This window comes from Tachypleus tridentatus, chromosome 2 (genome assembly GCF_004210375.1).
Source record: "Tachypleus tridentatus isolate NWPU-2018 chromosome 2, ASM421037v1, whole genome shotgun sequence".
In the NCBI taxonomy this organism is placed as follows: Eukaryota; Metazoa; Arthropoda; class Merostomata; order Xiphosura; family Limulidae; genus Tachypleus; species Tachypleus tridentatus.
The window spans coordinates 100,593,583-100,619,635 of record NC_134826.1 but is presented as its reverse complement, the minus strand read 5'-3'; the positions used below and the strand labels follow the sequence as shown (position 1 = coordinate 100,619,635).

General features: G+C 32.7%; 1 protein-coding gene across 3 annotated transcripts; it reads left to right on the top strand.

The window, feature by feature from the left end:
* Positions 1 to 12,327: 12,327 nt before the first annotated feature.
* Positions 12,328 to 21,824, top strand: LOC143244693 (glutamine synthetase-like). Of its 3 annotated transcripts, none has more exons than XM_076489806.1 (6): positions 12,328 to 12,481; positions 15,393 to 15,576; positions 16,625 to 16,933; positions 17,548 to 17,675; positions 19,112 to 19,311; positions 21,192 to 21,824. In XM_076489806.1, exons 2-6 carry the CDS (start codon positions 15,402 to 15,404, stop codon positions 21,478 to 21,480), a joined length of 1,101 nt encoding a protein of 366 aa, XP_076345921.1. In that variant the 5' UTR covers positions 12,328 to 12,481; positions 15,393 to 15,401; the 3' UTR covers positions 21,481 to 21,824. The 3 variants fall into 3 exon arrangements, with proteins under 3 accessions (XP_076345921.1, XP_076345922.1, XP_076345923.1); XM_076489807.1 differs by lacking the exon at positions 12,328 to 12,481 and adding an exon at positions 14,334 to 14,480; XM_076489808.1 differs by lacking the exon at positions 12,328 to 12,481 and adding an exon at positions 14,393 to 14,506.
* The last annotated feature ends 4,229 nt before the right edge of the window (positions 21,825 to 26,053 follow it).

Genomic DNA, 26,053 nt, shown 5'->3' with positions numbered 1-26,053 from the left:
TGGGTTTTAATACCAGAGATGCGCGGAGCACAGATAACCCATCGTGTAGCTTTGTGCTTAACTACAAAGTTGACCAACAAAAAAGTGCTCAAATTTAAAGAAAATTTTACTAACAGTAATGCTCCAAAATGAACCAAAACACGGCCTGGCTAACTAATGAAAGAATATTTGCAGTAAAATTCTTACCAACACTGTAAGTGTAGTTACCAGTTTGATTTCATTCCTTTAAATCACACATTAAATCCTCTTCTGTCCGCACCTTTTTTCATACATAAGATGTTTTTTTATTATATTATTTTTTTATTTTATTTGCCTTTAAAGCTTTCTATAGTGTTATAAATGAGAGACTTCATAACACTATCTACCTTGGTGGATAGTAACCTTTATTGAAACTTAAATAATTATCACTCTAGGTCATTATTAAAAATACATACTTTACTAGTCAAACTTCTATTATTTGTATATAATTTCAGCTAAAGATAACAACAAGCATTTGACATAAGATCTAAAAACAAAACTTGAAAACGCGTTTCTGAAACTACTGAAACTGATTTTACCTGACCTTAGATAGATCAGATCACTGATGTAGTGTTTAATTTTTCTCCAGGTACTAACCAGCATTGATATAATTAGTTACAGTTTTTAGAAAATCATATTTGCCAAATGTAAAGTTAAAATAATTAGTTATAGTTTAAGCGAATCGTATTTTCTAAGATCTCTAAATAAAATCACGCTAGACAGGGAGTTGCTTATGTCTAATGTAACTTAAAGTTAAACAAGAAGGAATCCTCAATAGCCGAGACACTTGAAATTATTCTACGAAGGAAGTAAATTAATCTCTAATACCTTTTTTTTTTTTCATTTTTGTCAACTACATTTGTGTGCACCAGGGCGTGGGGCACATCTATACTACAATCAATTTTATTACTTATCATGATCTATACAAGTCAAATTGAAATTATCTTAGACAGGATTGGAGTGAATTAATTTATGAAATCTTGGGTATGTTGAGATACATTAATCGAAAGGGTTTGACCTCCTGAGTCCAAAACTGTTATTATATCTCAAATCAGTCAAGAGATGACGGAGTTGTAAGTTTCGATTGCTAATAAAACCAACAAGCTCGGAGCCATTCTATGAGCCGCTATGCCGCAGCTGAAAATGAATCTTAATTACTTTCCAAATTCAAGTTAGGCGAAAACTTGTTTTGCTTTTCTGAAGTTAAGATAAAACATAAATATGGGCAGTATTTTGCATAAATAAAAGTGTCATAAATTTGTGATCTTGTTTACATATTATTTTTCCCGGTATTTGTAAACACGACTTATATACAAGCAACCCATATTTATGTGATTTATTGGTTTTAGTTGGTTCATATAGATTAAACATTTAATATTTAAGGCAGTTAAAAGTGACTTTGTGTAGTTTAATCTTGATTTGGCAAATTGGTATCTATAAAACCATAGTTACGTTCAAGTTCTAACTGACAAATACCAGTAAAATAGAATAGGAATAAATCAAGATATTTAGCTTCTTTCTACACTATCACATTGCTTAAGGACAAATAACCTTTGCAAACCCCGTACCCTTTCGGCCAAAGCTTGGCTAAAGCTTTATGAACCTATTGTCTTCTCTACTAAGTAAAGTTATTCTTACAAACTTTATAGTTAGTTAATGCTTCATAAAAGAAAAACATGCTTTGATGAAGCTGCAATAGTGAGTCGCCAACAGATATTCGTGATGTTTTTGTTGCTTAAGGATAATGTTCAACATACTCTCGTCTGTTAACTGGCCAACTGAGTGACTCTTGACCTAATCACTTTTATTCTAAAAAATCATTGAATTTTAATGTAATTGTGGTTTTGAAATATGTTTCCAGGGAAATTTATGCGAGGAAGAAGAATATCCATTTTATCTTAAAACATTTTCTAAAAGAAATTAGTGATATTTTTTATTTGTAAATGTGAACCTTTTCTCACTCCACTTTCCATTTTCTTAACACACCCATATTTGAAAATAATCTCATATCTAGATGTTTTTTAGATTCTTATATATTGTCTATTTATATTTAGGAAATATATTTATATTTCTTTATTACAAATTTGTAAATTGCATGTACTTTAATTATTTCTCTATACATTTACATTATTGAGTGATTTCAGTGTGTGTGTTTTGCTTATAGAAAAGCCTCATCAGCTGTGTCTACCGAAGGGAATCAAACCCATGATTATAGTTTTATAAGTCCGAAGACTTACCTCTGTCCCAGCGAGGGACTTGTGACCAATCCCTTGTAACTTACTATTACCCTCAAACGTCAGCTCAACAAAAGTTGTTTTATTAGCGTATTAATTATTTTCTTTATCTGCTTTGGTACTATAATTATGTGTTTTATTTACGTTCAGTGCATTAATTACACTTTATTTCCTCATATTATTATTGTTTATTTAGTTTTACTTATAACTTTAATTCTTAAAGTGTAAGTCATAACAGTCGACCAACAAAATCTAATTTCTACTATAACTTTGTGATCATCAATTTATTTGTATTTCACATCTTATATTGTTATCCATGTAATATTTGTTTTGATTTTAGTGTTTTTCTTATAACGTTTTCTTTTTTTGTTAAAGTCTATCTAATCAAAAACATCATAGGTGTGAAAAGAAAAGTGCTGCCAAAAAAGAATTGAACGTGCGACTTGAAGAAATGGAATCAAAATTAGCAGTCAAACTGTTAGCTACACTTATGAACCTTTTACAACAAATATTCATTCATTAGTTAGCCAGTTCGCGTCTTTTTGTTTAACTTCGGGCATAATGATTGGTATAGAAAGAATTAGTCCTGGGTTTTCTGACTCACACATGATAAAGCAGTAGCAATTAGCATGTCGATATTTAGTTAAGTCAGCGAATATCGTTTCTGCCGTTAATTATATTAATCACTTACTTTAAGTAATATGTACATCACAATTAATGCATATATTTGTAGGATACGACAAAATATATAATATTGTGATTAGTCTGTTTATCCACTTCTTTTTGTAATGTTTATTATATACCTGAATATACATAAACACCCATACATTGAAGAATAGTTAACAGCTAATAAAGTTGGGCAAACTAAAGGATTACATAATATCAAGATAAAATATGGTATTTAATGGTTAATTTGGTGTCAGTGAAGATAATGTTTAGTTCTACAATACTGAAATACTTGTAAGTCTATAGGCTTTGACTTAAGACATATAAATCATTGTAATTCGTTACAAAACATCAAGGGAAAATGTGGTATAAATAATACTTTAATAATATTTGTAAAAAAATTATTTAATTTGGTACATTTATTTTGGTAAGTAAAAATAGCTAATTATTAGTCACAAGTAAGAAGAAGCAGTGTACACAGTGTTGTCACTGGTGACGGGTTACAATATGTTGTTTTTTAGAATTGAAAAGCTTCTAAGCTTTTGGACTTTTTGAATAATATTTAATACTATTTCTACTCAAGCATAACATTTACACTGCTTAGTATATACTAATGGGCTGTATATACTGTGGGACGATGTTCCTTATTTTTCCTTTGAGTTTTGCTATACTTAATACAGATGTAAATCATCAATGGTAAGTCAAAGTTTGTTCTGAACGTTGCTAATCCTCCATAATCAAACGAGTGAGTGGTAAGTATGTGTAAAACTGCCACCATGTACCACCAACTAATATAGGAGCTATTCATATTCAAATCTATTTGATATCTCAGGAAACCTTTGGAAACCTAAATGTGGAATATTACTCATGACATAGGAGATATAGATAAACATAGTTTGGGAGAGTTGTTATAGCTAGGTAAAGATTTAGCAGGATTAAACTTGGTGTGTGGTTTAATCATTTCACTGTTTGATCCTAACGATTTAATTTATGAGGAAGAGCAGTACCTCCTTTCAGTACGTGTGTTTGTAATGAAATACCTGGGTATGTTATAATCCACTGTTATATTTTAACTGTTTAAGTGTGTTTCAAAAACTAGGTAACATTCAGTTGTATTCTGATCATTGAGTTTGTCATCTATTTATTATTAGATATAAGGTTACGTTTTTGACCATACTGTCTATTATTATTTCTACACAAAGCTCTATTTATTTAGTAAGAACCATAGAAGACAGCTGTGACTTATTTGATAGTAACTATGATAATACCCTGAGTTTGCCCATTCTGCTACACCTACTAGAAGAACTCTCAGCTGAAGGTCCAACCTTTATAAAAGATAATCTTTTAGAATTGGAGCTTTCTATTATAACACTAGCAAAACACACAAAATCCTGATCTATAAAGACTATGGATCAGTCTAACTTATCTGCAGTGATGACATTTCTTCCCAGCACTACACTAACTCCTGCCATAACAAAGAAGCAGAAATTGCGATGTCCCTTTATAAAAGTTACTCAGAGAGGTATTAGCATAAAAATAATATAAAGATATACCATTATGCTGAAGCGTCATATTTCTGAACATCACAACACTTTTTCAAAGTTATAATGCTAGTAAGTTCACTTCAGCGTTGAAAAATAAGTTGAAAGAATCTCATAAGAAAGTATACGGGCCTGAAGCAATGTATTTGGCTCAAGATAATCCAGAGGCTGCTAAGATAGCTACCGCGACAACATCTTAATCAGTGGAACCCTTATATCTGTGCCAAACTTCCAACCAGCAAATGTGAGTATCTAATGTAAGAGATATCCAACAGAGAAATCATGGTCAGGCCAAAGCAACAAAGAAAATAAAAGTATAGTCTTGTTACTAAGAGAAAACTGCTGAATAAAAGAGGGTTCAGTGTTAATTCTTAAATGGCTAAAGATGTCAAGCAATTATGAAAAAATGATCAAAAACCAAAATATTTATTGCTAAAACGCGATTTACTGGACTCCAATAGAAAGAAAGAAAAGCATCTACCGCCATGGAAGACCTCATCTTTAAAACGTGTTAAAGCTCTAGGTGCAAATCATCACTTCACAACACTTCAATACAGCTATGCATAGTTCATTCAACACATCAGTGGTAGATAATACAAAAACTTTAACCCACGTAGTGAAACAGCTGATAATGAACAAAACACACTAATTATCTCATTAATTCTATAAGAGAACTATGCCCTGAGCTATTTGCTGTAATGAGAACTAAAGACTTTCTGTTGAAGTTTATCCTATTTTTTTATGTTTCAATAGACAATACACGCAATACATGAGAACTAAGAACTTTGTGTTGAAGTTTATTCTGTTTTTTTATGTTTCTTACAGATAGTATACGTAATACAATGTTTGCATCATCACTCAACAATTTATCACAAACTTGGTCAGGCAAAGTGCTTTCTTGCATTGGTCACATATGTGAAAAAATGCTCTGGTGGTTTTTTTTGCATTACATGGAGTCTGAAATACATCTCTTCCAAGATTGTCATGGACTAATAGCTTCATTATTGGTTGAGAACCGTGTCTCAGTGAGACACACATTTCTGCATTTCCAGCTGCTTGAACAAGTGCCATAGGTTGTGTGCATTTGAATAAAAATACTTTATTTTCAATTATTGTATTTCATGTTGTTGTCCGGTTAAGTATCAAACAACCTAGATCCATGACCTTTAGATGCTCTTTCTAGGTCTTATGAAGCATAATTTTCGTAGATTATTCAGTAGCGTAATCATTACATACCGTATGTCATACATAACTAGTTGGGCAATCCATCTGTTTATGTGAGTTATGGGTAGGGTACATGATGAACAACAAATTCGTATTCTTGTAACAATATGAACAACGGGCAATTATCTATTCAATATTATCTTTTTATTATACAGAACGTGTTCACAAGTCAAAAGTATGTAACTAAAGTTTGTAATTGCATACTGTACACTGTGCCACAGCTGCAAAAATACTGTTCCACCACTTACATTTCCACTGCGTCAGTATTCAGCAGAACGAAACAAATTTCTTACGGGAACCATGCTAATGCTAACTAAATCTAACTAAAGTTTATTAAAGCTTTATTTTGTGTAGAAAATTTATAATAATCTGGAGAAATAGACTAAAAATTATTCGTAATATGGTGAAAAAAACCTAGGATACTGTAGATTGCTCAATAAATCTCGATATGGGGGTAGTTTCAAACAGATGCAACCTTAAATTTTAGCTCTGTCTTCCTTACTTACAAAAGAACCATGTTCAGGTTTTCAGCGATAGACTATAAAATTCACCTAACACTACAACATTGTCAACATAGATCAGGTACCACTCACATTATATTCCTCTCAGTGTAAGCGCCATCGTTTGCTTGGAAGTAGGAGGCACAATACTAGAGACAAAAGGTATGACACAGAATTCATACAAACCACCTAAAGTACCGAAAGCAGATTTAGAGTTGCACCAATTATCCAGCTCATTCTAGTGGTATTCAAGACCAGGGAGTCTTTCTAATGCATCCATAACTCATCTGTATACAATAGCAACAGAGTGCCAGTGTTTTCAATAATCTTATTGTAATTGTAAGTAAACGTACAAAATATTATTTAAATATTTTTGAATACAGATAAATTATTTTCTACTTAGAGAAGGGTAAAATCTAGCTATTTTTGAACATCACAATGTGACTCTGTAGTGTTTTCACAAACTTTATAATGTTTGGAGATTCGTTGGTAATCTCCAACTTGGTTGTATGTAGTTTTCTGGTAATAAACAATAAAATAACAATTTCCTTTTTGTACTAAAGTCCAAATCTAACGTAACGTGGAAACATTTAGCTGAATGGTTACAGTATAGTTTTCCTATGTTGTCATCATTTCCTGTTATCCAAGTCAGATTTTTTTTTAACTTCTTGATGTGGCCCTTTGGAGCCTTCCTGGATGCACCATAAGTAATTTCATCTAGTAACAGACCACGTGAAAACTAAAATGATGACAGTAACATAAGATAAGTTTTTATTTTGGGATCATTCCTTACTATCTGGCTTTGAGTTTTAGCTGGCTTTAGTTAAACATATGAGTAGCATGATTTGAAAAAGTTGCCACATGTAGTTATATAATATCGTTATTGTTTTTAATAATTATTCATTGAATATCCAAATTTGTTTAAGAATCTGGTAAAATGTTTGTTGGAGTCAAAGCTTTAGTTTGGTTGTTATCTCTTTACTAATAATTTACTCTGACTATCTATCAATGAATATATTTAAAGAAATTTTATTTTTAAGAAATATATTTAAAACTTATTACGTACCCCGCTAGTACAGCGGTATGTCTACGGATTTACAACGCTAAAATCAGGGGTTCGATTCCCCTCGGTGGGCTCAGCAGATAGCCCAATGTCGCTTTGCTATAATAAAACACAAACACGCAAAACTTATTATCTTAAATTAAAGTTCCGTTGGCAAGTTATCATTTCTAAGTATGCTCTCAAAAGTAAATGGTCATACATGATATTGTGTGACTGTACGTACGTACACAAGCACACTGGAGTTAGACTGCAGTCTCAACATTAGCAAGTCCAAAAATGTACCATAATGGCCTGATACTAGCATTATTGTATATAGAAGCAAATTTAACCGTAATAAAAACAAATTAAAAATTGTAATTTTCCTAAACTGCAGCTTATTTTATAGCAACTTTAGAATGAAATTGAAAATAGCACTCAAAAAAGTAAAATAAATAGATCTTTGCAAGAAAAAATCACGAATCCAGCAATGATCAGTTATTTTTCTTGTACCCAAAACTAATTTTTACTGTATGGTGTTCTCAGCTGTTTATTAAGAAACTACAATCTTAACATCAATTGCCAGATGATCAGTCCTTGGGATGTCCCTCCAATTTGCAATTAAGGTTAAGCAAATTATTCCTTTGACTTGAATCTCTCCCTAGCCATTCAATAAGTTTATTTTTGGGCCAAGGCATAGCAGGGATCACTAGAAATTTAAAAAGCTGTTTTTCAGTTTGTAGTTAAGCACAAATCTACATAATGAGATTTCTGTGCTTTGACCACCACAGGTATAGAAACCCAGTTTCTAGCGTTGTAAGTCTGCAGATATACAGGCTTTCCAATAGGAAACAAACCTAAAAGATATAGATTAAATATATGAACAAAACAAAATAAAAGTATTATCTCACTGCATAAAAGACGAATCTTGATCACAACTTCGAAATACATTTTTATAGTATACTGTACAAGATAATGCATAATTAGACATTATAGTTCTGATAGTTAATTTAGTATGTAACAGCTTAACCATGTAGAAGATTATTAATGAAAGATCAAAAGATATACTCTAAAGAGAAAGGAATGGAATTACAGTGTGGTCGGGTGTGAATTAAAAATGGTTAAATGGGGCTTCGAGAGTTGTGTTTCATGAAACCAGTACAATAAAACAATACTTTAGTAATGCGAAACACATAACTTACTATTCTCGATTGATTTCTCGTTAGCTGAGCCGTAAGGTTAAGAACTTATAACTTAAAATCCGGAGCTCCGATTCCAAACTGTTAGCAGTAGATTTCTAAAAACAATGAAAATATAAAAATATACATGAATTTAGATATTTTAGAATTTAGAAGTAACACATTAGAATAATACGGTTCTTCTCTGAAAGAGGTGATTGTTTACTTTAGTTCATATCTTCTGTTTCGTTTTTTGTTTTTGAATTTCGCGCAAAGCTGCACGAGGGCTATCTGCACTAGCCATCCCCAATTTAGCGGTGAAAGACTAGAGGGAAACCAGCTAGTCATCATCACCCACTACCAACTCTTTTACCAACGAATAGTTCCACTGAAAGGCTGAAGGGCGAGCATATTTGGTGTGACGGGGATTCAAACCCGCGACCCTCAGATTACGAGTCGAATACCTTAACCACCCTGCCATGCCGGGCCTCACACACCTTCTTAAAGAGGGTTAGGAGTGACATTTATATCGTCAATTGAATGAATAACAGTAATTAAGATTTAATCTTTATACAGCTTACTCTAAAGGATAACTAAATTTGCCAAACTTCTAACATCCGTTAAAGAAAATCGTAATGAGATGCGTACTCCACTATCAAAAGTTAAGTGATTTGGTGAAAATGTATAAATTGCGACGGAAACGTCTGGGAAATTTCCAAAGAGAAAGAATTAATTCAACTCAACTGGAAGAGAAGTTCCTGTCACACATTTCTGGTCTTCACACTTATTCCAAAAACAAAGATGTTCTACTGATTCTGTCAATCTTTTAACTAGAACATTGATACTGTTGTTATCTGCTTAGCACAAGAAGCTAAAATACTACTTTTGATTATTTGATTGGTTGATTATTTCGAATTAAGCACAAAATTATATAATGGGTTATCTGTGCTCTGCCCACCACAGGTATCAAAACCCGGTTTTTCGCTCTGTGAGTCCACAGACATACAGCTATGTCACTGGAGAGCAAAATAATGCTTAAAACTTGTTTCGTGAATTATTTATAATTGACGGTTCATTCACAACAAGATGTCACGAAACATTTGTTCCACCATTGGTACGTATTATCCTAGAAGATTCGAATATAAATAAACAGATCGTTACCTCAGTGCAAACTGAAAATCTTACCACAGCGTAGCTCATTATGCACAATAACATCAAAGATCAAAGAAAATCATCATCTTCTACTGTGTATCATAACCGAGGTCATGAACAAACACCAACCCCACTCAATAGTGGAATGTTAATGTATACAAGTAGCAGACGATATGTTTGAGCTTGAAATTTGCAGCTCATATCACAGAATGCAACTCACATCACTCATCTTGGAAATGCTTAATGCGAATGATAGAGTAAAATCCAAATAGTTGTTCCAAACAGATTGGGAACTTTGTTTTGCTGCAGTTATTTCGAAGGTCCTGGTGTCATTTTACTTTGCACTTCCTAATTTCGGCCTGAGCCTCCCAACTTTACCTACCAATCTTATAAAAATTGATCAATTCATCTGGACCAGTGCTGTAAGCTACACCAATATATTTATATTTTGATTCAGCTGGAGATATCAGTCTTTTATTCGTGTTCCCTGGCAGAAAATGTACTTTGGCCAATGTGTATATGACTTAAGCGCTTCTGTGTTTGAGCATGTAAAAATCACGTAAACGTATAAACTATCAAACGAATCAGCTATCTACAATAACATAAGAATAATAACACAAGAATAATAATTGGGTACATGCTGTTACTTTTATTTGGAGTATGCGCATTCATATAAATTATATCAGTACGATAGTTAAGGAGTATATTTATAATTTTTAAACGTTTTGTGATCAGACTAGTTGAGTTTTGCATGTTTTATTACACTTTATTGCATTTTGGCTTATGATCAAGAAAATGGGGAGGCAGAGTTTTTCTCAAAATGGGCATTATAAAACTTTTTAAGTGATAATATTGAATATCATTTTACTTCACAAGAGTCAATTCAGTTTTAAAGTTCTTCACAAGGACATAAAACTGTAAATAGGGGAGAAAATGGACGTCAAATAATAGGAAACCTTATGTGGTCGTTTTAATGACTACTTTGCTTGCCAATTAATGAAAGGATTAACTATGACTTTACTAAGTGCTGATGACAACTTTCACATTCATGCAATTATTTTGAACCATTAGAAGCCATTTGTTACTGAAACTGTTGTCGCAAACATTTCAGATGGGAAAATACTTTCGATCGTCTGTCTCTAAGAGACGGTACTAGCTGACAAGATAATTGAACAGTTTGGAACTATGTCAAAAAATAGTCTGCATCTAAAGTTGTATATCTGTGCAAAATTTAACATTTGTAAATAAAAGTGCACAATCAATGCAATAACTCTGATACGTTTTTCCTGAAAATTAAGGACTAATTGTTGGCCCCACATGGCCAGGTGGGTTAAGGGGTTCGACTCGTAATCTGAGGGTCGCGGGTTCGAATCCTAGTCACACCAAACATGCTCGCCCTTTTAGCCGTGGGGGCGTTATAACGTGAAGGTCAATTCCACTGTTCGTTGGTAAAAGAGAAGCCCAAGAGTTGGCGGTGGGTGGTGATGACTACATACCTTCCCTCTAGTCTTACACTGCTAAATTAGGGACGGCTAGCGCAGATAGCTCTCGTGTAGCTTTGCACGAAATTCAAAACAAGCAATCTAACTGTTAAAATACTTTTAGCTTTACCGATATTTTTCAGCCATTATTTCTCCGCTTCACTTAAATATAGTTTCATATAAACTACATTTTAATTATTAAATAAACTTAAAGTTATCCCACTTGTTGTGATTTTAAAATTACTAAAAAATTAACACTTCTTAGCCGTATAAAATATTTTGCAGCAGTTCTCGAAACAACTCAGTATCTTTAAGACATTGCACCCAAGTTTCTCATTTATTGCAGATATTTACAATATGTAACACATAAACACCAGATGTATTATTGATCAACTATTCATATTTAGCAGCGTGTGTAAATGTTATCTGTCTTTTCCTTTGATAATTGGTACCTTTAAAATTTTTGAATGTGAAACGAGCTCATAGTAAATATGAAATTCCATTATAGTAAGTGTTTAAAATATGGGTTTTATTAAATTGAAAAATCATAATAGCTTTCTGCATTTTAATATTCTCTAAATATTCAGATTTAGAATAAATAAATATGTTATAATAACACATTTTTTGCAAATGGTTTCATTCCCCGCTGGAACAGCACTACGTCTATATGTTTACAGCGCTAAAATCAAAGGTTCGATACTTCTCAGTGGGCACATCAGATAGCTCGATATGTCTTTGCTATAATAATAAAACACACAGATAGTGTTTGTCCAGGTATGATGTCTATTTACATAATATTTAATTATAAACAACCAGCAGCATCAAAATTTTGAGTTCAACTGAAGATTTGAGTATCGAAAACACGGAGGCCTTAAACAAACATATCGTCGTTGAGCCATTTTGATAGAACGGTAAGAGCTGAAGTATTCAGGTTATTTCTAATGTGTCAAAATGGAAGTTTAAATTAACACATAAATATTTAGAACAGCTGAGGAGTAATCGTTTGGGTGTAATGTGATATATACATTCACAACCAAAGATAATGTTATAACAAAGAGTACCGGCTTCGAATTTATTGATTTGTGTCCCACTGTAGCGTAATGCAGGAAGAATTTCGTTGTTAACTTGCGATCGGAAGTTTGCTATGCGCATGGCAACAATCTCGAAGCGTGCAAAAGTGGCTTTGTCCAATGAAACGTCGACTCGTCTTTGCAACGCGGACATAGATAGCGAATGAAACAACTGATATCACGTGCACACTATATTTTCGATTTATAATAGAGGATGCGTTAATTATTGCGGTATAGTCTCATTTCAGGGGTAAAAGAATTCGTATCTATGAGTAAAGTGTACAAACTAGATTTTCTATCCACAAGACTAACCCTCATAAGAGAAAACAAATTACTAATACTGTTAATATACCATCCTCTACGAGACAGAGACATTAGGTAAGTGAACTTCTTGTTGTACATGTAAACCGATTTTGCGATTTTACCCCAATTATCAGTTAAACTTAAAATTGGTGCTCTGAATAATTAGGACGATGTTGGTTCTATGAAATATGCAAAATACATACAAATTAGTAATATACTATGCAATATTATACAAAAGGTGTATTTTATATATGAAATAACAAAAACCTAAATATTAATGATTAAATGAAAAAGTTTGAAACGCTGTTTAAAATTCTGACATACTGTTTTCTGTATTCCTGCTACACAAATGATAAACCTCGTTTAGTGCCTAAAGGTTGGCAAACATTCCTTTCTTCTTCTTCTTTTTGATATTATACTTCTTAATTTATCCTAGCTTGTATTGTTGAACAATCATAAAATACGAATACAAATACACTGCGTTATAATATAATGTAAATCAATACTATTTTTGGCATTTAATAAATATAATTTTATTTTCCGTAATTATTATCGCAATTAACACACAATGTTTTTGCTACTTGATTTATATTATTGTCTTGAAGGTACAAGTGTAAACTAAGCCCAGTCTTTTCTCTTCCAACAAACTATAATAAGCATGGTGTATCTATACAACAAAATCTGTTCCTCTGTTCCCTGGTCCGCTGCTAGTACAACGGTAAGTCTACAGATTTTACAACGCTAAAATCAATGGTTAGATTTCCCTCGGTGGACTCAGCAGATAGCCTGGTGTGGCTTTACTATAAGAAAACACACACACTGTTCCCCTGAAAACTTTCAATATTCGTTTTTTTTCTCTTTAATTTCACCATTAATGTTTACGCTCTCTGTGTTAATTATGTTGTACTTTATTGTCATTTGGAGTGTGGGCAATCTTTTTATTTATTATTATGGTAATAAGATAGTTCTACCGTTTTTCCTGCAGTCGAAGTTTATACTTAGTGCGAAAGAAATTTCTATATATATGAGATGAGGTAAAAATTGAGTATTTTACTAAAGAGCAAATCCATACTGAGAGTTTACAAAAAGCATTTAATGGTAAAAGAATGCAGAGAGAAAATAGGAATGAAATAATAAAAGGGAACTAAAATATTTTAGAAAGCGAAATGTGCATTTTAGCATCCCTGTATACAGTGTTTTAGATTGTCATCAAAATATTCATACGTTATAGACAATTACTGTGTTTTAATACTTCCATTTGTTCTTATTAATTCTTCAATAAATGTAAGTAAAGTTAGAAAAAATTAAAGTTGTATATGAATATGCATACGTTCAAATTAAAGTCGAATTACAATTTTTTTCTTCATGTTAAGTTTGATTATATTTCGTTAGGAGATGTTGCGGTGTCGTTGTTTTTGTAATCCGTATTTGTTATAAAATATTTCACTATTATGTAAATATAAGCTACATAAAAGTGTACTTATGTACCATAAGATAGTATAACAAGATTCAGAACTAGTTATAAGATAGAGCGACTTTTTCTTTTTGTTACTTTATTATAAATCTATCAAGAAATAACCAGATATAATTTTTTGCGTATAATATTTATTTTAAAAATAATATTAATAAAACTTACAAATTCTGTATTATAACAGTTATTGCGACCACTTTTCACCGTCTTTCTACCAAACTTAATCTAAGAACAACGTTGTAAAACTTCTGCAGCAAATCAATGAATTTCATCGTAATTTGTTTTAACTTATATTTCAAATTATTTACCTCGATCTTAAAGTTAAACATGTGTAAAATAAAATGTGCCTATTTGAACTAGAACAGTTCCCTCATTCACATTCATATGATATGCTCTAAAGAAACTTCGAATTTTCGAAGAACCAGTTGCGAAACGGAAATGAAGTCACGTGATAATAAAATCTTTCCCCCTCCATCAATGCCCTCGCAACATTTATAGTGTCGTCAATTGCTTTAAAAGCAAAAGCTGCAGTGGAAGGACAAGAATAATACAGTTATCTGTCCGCTGAATTCTTCCCTCGTTCGCATATCAAGCATCCATTAAGTAAGATCCTTTGCCTAGAGACGAAGGTTTGATATATTGTGCTGATTCTGTTGAGGTTAACCTTGTGATTAAATAACATTATCATATATAGCAAGTTAAACATTAGTATAATGTGAAAGTTAAATAGAGAATATCACTTTATTATTTGAAGTATTTTAGTGCAATTTGTAAAAAGTAATGATTTTTTATTTTTCGTTACCTCTTCTAGTTTTCAAGGACTATAATGAGTTCTTATTCTTTATGTGAAGACCTGTCTCAAACATACTGATAATTCATAATTAAATTAAATATTGATAGATACCTTATTGCTCTTGTTATTTGTTAATTTTTAAAACAAACATGGAGTAATAGGAATGATATAAAATGTCCTTGAGGACCTGTCTTACTCTGAAAGAAGGTTGGCCTTGTACTAATTTCTTGAACCACAAAGTATAAATGCTTGCTACATGACAAAATTGTAAATCAGTTTATTCGATTCTATTAGGTATTAAAAACGATTAATGAAAAGAAAGATGTTGCCGATTTCAAAACAGCAGTTAAACTTCACTTGCCAGAACTATAACAGTGTTAAAAGAATTTCTGTGTATATGATAATAAAAGCAAACAGACGTTTATTTTTCTTGTTGCTATCCTTTTTGCTATAAACAGATATTATTAGTATCTTATTGTACACACATTTATGAGTATAGGCTTGGAAGCTGATTTTTACATAATTTTCGAGTATTTTGCTGTATAATTTAGTTGTAGACAAACACTTTTAAGACTAGTGTTTTTTTATCTTTTCTTTTAAATATTTTGCTTAGCATCAACATATTGTCACAGTATTTTGCGGTCTCACTTCAAATAACATTTAGCTTAATGTTACTTAATTTAGAAGTTTTACTATTTGAAATTTCTGTTCATTTTTAACAGGTAACAAATATGGCTCTGATTACTGGAAATTCCTCTCTGTTAAACAAACAGACGTTAATGAAATATCTTAGTCTTCCTCAGCCTGATAATAAGGTGCAATGTATGTACATCTGGATAGATGGCACTGGCGAATCCATACGAGCTAAAACAAGGACTGTAAATTTTGTTCCGAAACATCCGGACGGTATGTAACTCAAAACCTCTTTTTAATGTAAGGTGATGCAATAAACTATGAAGTAAAATATTTACAATATTAATATTCGCAGTCTACTTTATTTTATAATGTGTATGTTTTCCATAAAATCTCAATCAATCTTTCTCTGATTATAAAATTTACTATATAAATAAGACAGTGAGCCCTCTGTGACTCAGCAGTAAATATGAAGTTCATATCACTAACACTCGCCTAATCAACCTAAGAATTTTTATCTCTTCTTTTGTACTTAACTTTGTTCTTTGTATTTTACTTGAAGGTACCTGTTATCTCTCTCAACTGTTTGTGAAAACGTTTAATCAAAAGCTATCAGAACTAAACAATTATCTAACCATGCTCTACAGGTTAGAAGGCCAAACTATAGACCTGACTGTCCATGTTTCCCGTCCCTTTTCCGTAAAAATGCATATTAGACTTTAGAGCCATGGGTGCGTTATAAGAGTTGCGGTCATTTCCCACTATTCAATTAAAGCAGCTAAAGATTTGACTGTGGGTACTGTTTAGTAGTTGCTAGTCTATCAGCTCGAAATAAGGGACAAGTGGCGCAGAAAATCGTTTTGTAGCTTTGTACAAGTTTCTGAAATAAAGAAATATAAACACTTTCTTCATTAATACGTCTCTAGCTTCTTGTGAGTACTTTTTCTTTTTATACATATGGGGAGAAAGTTCATTCTTATAGCCATATATTATACTATTATCACAACGGTTTCACTATTTAAGTTGTTATCAATGAAGAAAAAAGTGTTTAGTAGTTCTCAAGGTTTTCGTTAATACTTTTATTGAAAATTACGTTAAAGACAGTTGAGCCATATGATTATATTTCATTTATATTCTTAGAGTGATGTATTTTTATCAGAGATTTTAAGAAACAGAGCCACCAATAATTATTGTACTATTACGAAAGAAAGATCAATTTACTTAAGAAGCTATTATTTTAAATCACGACATGGCTTGAAAAGTTTCGAAAGTTAAATGTCAAGTAATAACAACATTTTCATTTTCTTTGTTACATCACCAGAACTACCTATCTGGAACTATGATGGCTCCAGTACCTATCAGGCTGAGGGATCAAACTCGGATATTTATCTTCACCCTGTCGCCCTCTACAAAGATCCATTTCGCGGTGGTAACAACAAATTGGTGTTATGCGAAACTTACAAATACAACCATAAACCGACAGAGTCTAACAAAAGAAGGTCTTGCGTTGAGGCAATGGAAAAAGCGGCGAATGAATATCCGTGGTTTGGAATTGAACAAGAATACACTCTGCTGGACCAGGATAAACATCCTTTTGGTTGGCCAAAAAATGGTTTTCCTGGACCACAAGGTACTTCCAGAATAAATCTTTTGTTGTAAAATATTTCTGTTGTTGAAAAAGACATAAACAAAGTCACTGACAGATAAACCATTACGCAGTTTATGGGAGAATATTGCTAAATAGCATCGTTCACATGAATAAAACTGTAGTGTTACAATCTAGCAGCGCGAAAGTAGATTATCTGACATTGGTGAAAGCGTACTACATCTACAGGTACGTAGTAAGGAACTTGTTTCATGGTTATATTTCAATTTATGTTGCTAGTTTCGTTCGGAACAATAGTGAACGTGCATTTTTTCTAAACAAATTTATTATAAAAAAATGAAGATTCATAGTGTTACCAATGTTCTGCAAGTATTGTTTCCTTGCGTTAGTGCTAATGTATAACCACATTGTCTTGAGAATGGAATCAATATTTGTAATTTTATTTGTTTCTAAAAAGAGGTAGCCATTTAGTACACTATTTTCAACTCACATATTAATGTTAAAACGTTATTCGCAGATAAGAAATGAGCTTACAACATTATTGTTCAAGATAATAGTCACCAAAGAATCTAGGGGTATTTTTGGAACTTTGGTTTATTCATAGAAAAACATGATTAGTAATCGAATTTTTATCTTAGGGCCTTACTATTGTGGCGTTGGGTCTAACAAAGTGTATGGACGAGATGTCGTTGAGGCACACTACAGGGCTTGTATGTATGCTGGAATTAACATCGGGGGCTCTAATGCAGAAGTCATGCCTGCTCAGGTAAACGTGTTTCATTTAGTCTTGCACATTTATTGAAAAGTTCCAAAGGTTTTTTGAAAAGAAATATTTATATAAGCATATTTATAAAGTAATAGTAAAAGGAATGTTAATTTCGTAAAAATTGTGTGGTAATAGATTTGTTTTGTTAGTATTACTCCAATAACTATGGTGGTATATTTCCCGATTTTACATCGCTGAATTTATTCTTGACAAATTTATATCTATTTTGTTCAATTATCTATTAAATCGAAAAAGAAAAACTGAGGCATTATTGCATTATAATTGAAAGTATCTAAATATTTGGTTCGAAATTATATGTGGGTATTGATTGCTTAAAACAATCTATTAGTTCATCACGTTCCAATTAATGTAAACTCTAGCAAATATCTTTGATACTAGTTTAAATTATATTAGTCTAGATGTTCAGGTTAGACTATTCTGACGTAATGTAGTGTTATATTATTACATCTTATGGCAATAAGTGAAAACATTCAGAGTTAATAAAGTGACAGAACACATTAATTTGCTCAATGACATCTTCAGTAACTTGTGTCAACCATGAGTAACTTGTGTCAATTATGAGCAACTTGTGTCGACCAACTACACGTTTATTTGGACAAGCGGGTGGTGACACAGTTACCCAAGACGGGATACCAGTACATCGCAGGTGAATTAAAACTATTAGGGTAAAGATCTTTTTCAAGAACGCAGCAGGATACAGCGAGCAAGACTCGACCTCGCAATCATTTGACTGCGGGTGGAAAACACGAAACTACTAATCTACGCAGTTCCCTGTTTAATGACATAGTATCATAATAACACGAGTACTTCTAAAAAGTTGATATTTATATATGTAGCTACACTTCGTGTAACTTTGCAGGAATGTACGCAACAAAATTTGTTTGATTTTAGATCAAAGTCACATTGGGCTATCTGCTGTACCCAGTGCGGAGAATCAAATCCCAAATTTTGATGTAATTCCGTAGATTCGCAAAAGTATATTACCTGGAAATGAGTTCGGATTGTAGTGTATAAATGAATGGTTTTCGATGACGCTAGTTTTATCATTACAGATTCTCATGAGAAACATTATGCAAGTGTGAGAGCAATTTCCAGTACAGAGAAGATCAGAATAAGACAGAAGTTAATGTTTAAAACTATCATGTTATTAGAAGATTTAAAGAAGTCTAAAAATACTTAAATAAATGAAAAATAGGAAACTAAATAAAATAACATTTAAAACAACGGGTATTTAAAAATAATATACAATTAAAAGTTAAAAAATAGAAGTATTTAAAATATAAATGTAATAACAGTAGCCTGAGATATTTAGTATGCAAATGCATGTTACATAACATTGAAGCATGAACGACTGACAGATATTTAGAGGATATTCCAAAAAGCGGATATGTGATACGAAAATTACTGTTTCTTAGTGGGAGTATCAAGTCGGTCCATGTGAGGGTGTTACAATTGGAGATGATCTATGGATGTCCAGATTTATTTTGCACCGAGTGGCTGAAGACTTTGGAGTAGTCGTGTCTTTTGATCCCAAACCAATTCCCGGTGACTGGAACGGAGCTGGTGCACACACAAATTTCAGTACCAAGGCTATGAGAAATGAAGACGGCTTAACGTAAGTAGCTTAACTTGAGACCACCAAAGATAATAATTCGTAACAACATAACTTGATTCTCCTTTCAATTGCTTATAAAAGTTGTAAGACTATTTTAATAGTTTAAGTTTTTGGAGCAACGTACGTCAGCTTGTGATTTGTTTTTATGTGTGAATAATATGATAGTCTGCAAGTTTTAAACAATTTTCAACGCTCATAATTTATTTTTTGCGTTACATATTTAATATGATATCTTATAACACATCTGCGTTTCAAAAACAACACTCCAAGCGCAAACACTAAATCTGAATGAAGATTTTGAAAGGAAAACCTTAATAATACTTTCTAACTTATACTAGAGTAAGTGTTGTAAGGGTTTCTATAACTTTATAGGTTGAAATATTTGTCACTTAAGAAAAAAAGAAAAATATATACCACAGCTGAAATACTACATTCATTTATATGTAAAAAGGCCCGGCATGGCCAAGCGTGTTAAAGCGTGCGACTCGTAATCTGAGGGTCGTGGGTTCGTATCCCCGTCGCGCCAAACATGCTCGCCCTTTCAGCCGTGGGGGCGTTATAAAGTTACGGTCAATCCCACTATTCGTTGGTTAAAGAGTAGCCCAAGAGTTGGCGGTGGTTGGTGATGACTAGCTGCCTTCCCTCTTGTCTTACACTGCTAAATTAGGGACGGCTAGCACAGATAGCCCTCGAGCAGCTTTGAGCGAAATTCAAAACAAACAAACAAACATATCTCTACCAGTATAGTGGTGGATGTAATGCTGTGTTAATTGCTTGTGTTTCAACTTGTGTCATAAAAATATTGACTAGAACTGGTGATACTGGGTTGCCCATGCTTAGGTCATTTGTTTGTATATAGTTGTGGTTGTTGAACATGAAGTTTGTCTTCATCATGTGGATTTTATGAAGGTTGCTAATTGGTTGCTGGGAATGTCTATTGATGGGTTAGGGTCTCGGATGCAGAGTTCCAAGGCTATTTTGTAGGCTTCAGCGGTTGGGACTTCTGTAAAGAGGGATATAACATTGAAATTGGCCATTAAGTCTTTATAATTAAGTTGATTAAGCTTAGATTTGAAATTAAAAGAGACTTTGATGAATGAGCTGGCTGATGTTACATATTTGGAAAATGCCCATGCTATGTATTTACAAAGATTGTAATTAAACGATTCATGTGTGGACATTATTGGTCGTAATGGACAATCTGGTTTATGAGGTTTGAGGATGCTGTATATTTGTGGTGTGCGTGAGTCGGTCTTGCTTAGGTAGGAATAAAGTGTTTTTGAAATTGTGTTGGCTTTTTTCATTTTTAGTAGTATTTTGTTTAGTTGCGTTTCATGTGTCTGTTGGATTTGTGCGTTTTGGTATAAATTTGTTTATGTCTGATAGAATGTTCTTCATTTTTTGGATGTATTCATTCGTGTTCATTATGACTATAGCGTTACCTTTATCTGCTTTTAGAATTTTTATGTTTTTATTTTGTTTTAGGTTTTTTATGGAATTAATGTCTCTTTTTGTAAGATTGTTTTTTAGCTAATACAAAGGAACACCTTTATACCTATGTTAATAAATATAATCAAACATCTAAGTGCGCCCTCTACATCCCTACACTCAGTTACACAACCCCCTTCAAACATGTGGTCAGCTATCGGTCAGTTACCTCTTTCTTTCTTTGTGAACATGACGATGACCGAAGAAGGTCGAAACGTTGTTCGCTCCTCTGGATAAAAAATTTTCTCAACCCAAACCAGCTGTTTTTACATATATACTTTTCTCTACAAGTGGGTTTTCTCGTCATCACTGACTACATTCATTTATTAACTTGAATCTTATCGTTAATAGTATTGAAACATTGATATTAAACAATATTTTTTTTTTATTAGTGCAATCGAGCAGGCCATTGAAAAATTGGCTAAGAAGCACGAGTTCCACATTCGCGCTTATGACCCCAATGAAGGCAAAGATAATGCTCGACGTCTGACGGGGCTCCACGAGACATCTAGCATTCATGATTTTTCAGCAGGCGTGGCCAACCGAGGGGCTAGTATCCGTATTCCTCGACAGGTTGCGGAAGAACGTAAAGGATACTTGGAAGACAGACGCCCTTCATCAAATTGCGATCCTTACTCTGTGGCCGAGGTGATTGTCAGGACGGTGTGCCTGGACGACTAATGAATACGACCAGATGTTTTTTTTTCTTTTTCTTAACGAAATATTTTCTCAGAGATTTATCCAAATTATTTTATGTTTTCGCTGTATCAGTTCATTCGATAGGAAGCATAAGATAAAAAAGAAAACTTTAGATTTTAGACGTGTCAAACAATATGCTGGAAGTATATTATATACGGATAAAGAAATCGTACTAAGGTAGCAAGTATAGATGCTTATTAGAGTCGTTTATAAACTTTTACTGAAATATATATGTATATACCTTGCTGTGTGCATGTTCTGTGTAAGTGTACCTATGGGTAAGTTGATCTATCATTACCAACAATAAAAGGTTTCCTAGAAATCAATATAGTGTGCCCAAAATATATTGAATATTTAATCCAGAATATTCTAATATTTCTTAATAAATTAATTAACACTATTTGAACGTATTTTGTCATTGGTGAACATTATTAGTGTGGTACTGCTATTATTGATAACTGTACACAATTCTGCAAGTGCTTTTGTGGAATAATATTTCGATATAAAAATATTATCGTCATGAAACTCAATGCTGTTCATATAATGTAATGACTAATGATGCTGACGTACAACTGTAATTAGTAATAGACGGGGTGAAATTGACTTAACATTAAAAATCAACACACATCCATTATTATATGGAGTGCGTAAGTGTTTCTTTATATACTATCATTTATAATTAATAAGTTGAATATTGAAATTAATCTTTACATGGGAATATGCATACATGAAATTTAAAATTTATTCCAGTTGTTTAAACAATTAGCATAAATGAAACATAATACTATTTTAATCAGTTAGTTTGATCAATGATAACACAAAGATGCTATTAGACAAAATTACTGTTATTTGATTTAAAATATACAGAAAATTCTTTTAGCAAACATTTAATTGCTTCAATAAATTATGCCAGTTAATATCATGTGTGTGACTTCATACTAGTGCTGAGATTGTAACAATTTGTAAAAGAGGAAACTGCACATATACAGTAAGAAGAAATCTGCACTTAATAGTATTCTGGCACACACACACACACATATATATATAATATGAATTTCATTACGCACGAATTAGAGCGTAATTAATATCTTAGCGAATATTGTATTTTATCATGTAATTGATCGTAAAAACGTATACAAAACAAAACAGCATATAAGTAGATTTTACTTTGATTTTTAATAATAAAATTTCATATTTTTTTCTTCTGTTTTATAATCGTGTGTGATATTGCCAACCCTAATTAAGAAGTTATTAGCCTCCGACAGTGAGAGCCGGTTTTGTTATTAGCTACTGAAGGAAATATTTGATTTGATAAAATTGTACAACCGTAGTTGTTTACATATTGCTCAAGCCGCGTGTTTTGTTTAAATCTTGTTAGAGTTTTGGATAGAAAAATTTTCTGTTTCAATAATATTCTAAACTTAATATTACACTATGTAACAAAAATTTTACTTTTATTTTGTTCCTGGGCAGAAAGTGTTATTTCCCAATAGCTTATTCCTAAAGTAAATGGAAAAGACCTATTTGTATCTTCATACTTTCCTTTTGTGACATAGGTAATGAAATTTTCAAATTTACCCATTCTTCAGAACATCCCAGATAGATTCAGTGCTGAGTAGCTGATACAGAATTTTCAAGAACTTTCTAGAATGTTGTAGAACTTACGAGAATTTTCTAGAACTTTCCATAGTAATATATCTACAAGGGCTCACCACTCACCACTTCAGTTTAGTTCTAGATGCCTAAGTGAGCACGTAGTCCTATCTGATTTTATCAGAGATGGCATCAAGAAGCTGCAAGCATTCTCCAGACGTATTCTGCTATGTATGTGGCTAATTTATCAAGAGAGAGCGAAAAAGTACTCTATAACAGTATCCGCTAAAATGTATGAAGCCTACAAGGAAGGCATATTTCGGCATGCCTGTCGGGAATCAAGACAAACCCTGGGCACCTTATTTTACCTGTGAGCACTGCAAAAAACTTTAGAAGGTAAGACGGGCAATTTTTGCTTTTTTGAATAGTAAGTTTTTGTATTATACAAATTTTAAACCTTTTAAAATATAAATATCTTTTGGTGCATCTCAAAAAGGAATACAACAGCTTCAAGACCTTTCTAGAAGCCTTGAAGTATGATGAGTACGGCTACGGCTAAGAAGTTATCATAGACTTCAAAATGGTGGCATTCCTGATGGGTCTCCAAGGAGGCTTTACCAAGTTTCCCTGTTATCTTTGCCTTTGGGACTGAGCAAAAAGCTCAGTAAGAAGGGGAAAAAAAAAATTGGAGCAGCTTTCTCGCAGTGGTTTAAGGCTTCTTGGGCAATCACAAGGCCGAAAATTATGTGGAAGTGGTTAAGGCTCTGGTGAAGAACTACAGCAAAATGGACTACGGGATGTCCCTAAAAGTCCATATCTTTGACGCTCGTCTTGATAAATTCAAGGAGAACATGGGAGCATACTCAGAGGAGCAAGGCGAGCGCTTTCACCAAGATATAGTGGACTTTGAATGCCGCTAACAAGGAGCGTATAACGAAAATATGATGGAAGACTATACTGGGGGGGGGGCTGATACATGAAAGTGATTTACATTACAGTCGCAAATCTCGAAAAAATGCTCACTTCTAAACAGTTTTGTTCATTTTTGTATAACTTTAGTATAAATACAGGTAAATCTCGATTCATATGTTGTTCTATTTAGACCTTATATAAATGAAAATGTGCAAATTTGTCCGTTTTTGCATAGAAAATAGATTAATTTCTAAATTTTATTATCCAGGTCACGAAAGTAAAGTTTGAAGGAAATAATAGCAGCTTTTACAACCGAAGTAATTAAGAAATAACACTATTAAATAATACTATTCAGGAACAAAATTTGTTTGTTTGTTTTGAATTTCGCGCAAAGCTACACGAGGGCTATTTGCACTATCCGTCCTTCATTTGGCAGTGTAAGACCAAAGGGAAAGCAACTAGTCATCACCACTCACTGCCAACTCTTGGGCTACTCTTTTACCAACGAATAGTGGGAATGACCGTCACATTATAACGCCCCCACGGCTAAAAGGGGCGAGCACGTTTGGTACGACCGGAATTCGAAACCGCGACCTTCGAATTACGAGTCGAACAACTTAACACACTTGGCCATGCCGGGCCAACAAAATTTGTGTAGCATAGTGTTATTCTTAAGTTTTTATTATATTAGATTCATTCATTCTTAACATTTTCAATAATTCATACATTTTACAGAATTATTATTCAAAGTTTTTTTGCATACAAATGCAAAACATAATCGATGATATTGAAGAACATTTTTAGTAAAGATAATGCTGCTCCTCTAGTGGGCATTTCTTAACTTAATTTAAAAACATACATATTTATGTTACTTTTACTGAAATGTCATACATATTTAGCTTGCTTTTACTGAAATGTAAAATAAATATTCGAGAGACATCTAAAGTATTTTTGTTTCAGAAGTGTTTGAATTCAGGAAAAACGTCTTTCTCATTGATAAAATGAAAATCAGTTCCTTCTCCTATGTTAACACGATCATGCGTATGGGGTATCGTTTCGAGAGTGATAGTTCAAACACTAAATCTCAATGAAAACATGGTTTTGCTTGTTTTGTTTTTGCAAAACGAGTACATTAGGCAATCTGCATTATGTCCGCCACAAAGAATTGAATCACGGATTTTAGCGTTGTATATCTGCCAACTTTTCTCTGACTCATTAAGACATGAGTGTATTGCTACATTAGTGTGGATTCTCACAGTAATAAACATAGTATTGTCCAAAATGTTTGCATATTGTGTAAAACATTAGATAATGTTTATTATGTTGTATTACAAAAGCACTTAGGGATGTTAAAGTGAGAAATGCATGCTATATTAAACATCTACATAGGTAATTTGTACAATAAAACAGGTTCTATGGACATCATGGATAGTTTATTAGAACAGCAAACAATTTTACTAGACATCAATCACAACAAAATCTTACCAAAACATAAATAATGACAAATTATAACATTAAATTATTATAAATATCATATCTAATCTTATATCGGTTCATATTAAGCATTTAGTTCTTGATTTATTCTTCTTGTACTTTAATAACCTCCGCAAGGCGACGTGACATGTTGTCGATGAAGTTATTAAATGTGATCCATCGTGATTTCATGACAACTTTTCACTAAAAAGCGCTGATCGTGATTAACAATTTTCTGATTCAATTCTGCCCAACAATTCTTAATGAAATTACTGTCTGGATTCTCTGCCGGCCCTGACAGTCTTTTAAAGTTTTTCTGAACGAGATAATCTTGTACTATACACTCACTGTGAACAGTAGCACTGTGATTCTAGATCATAAATTATTTTGAAACCTTACACTAGCATATGGCAAAAATATATTATCATTGTGATGTCTTTAGAAGACATCTAAATGTCTAATGCACAAAAGTGTCTTTTTCATTTTCTCTGGCTTGAAACACTAGGATTTTCTTGTAACTAAGTCTCATCAGTATTTCTTTCTTGCATCTTTCGTAATCTCTTGAATGAAGTAGCAA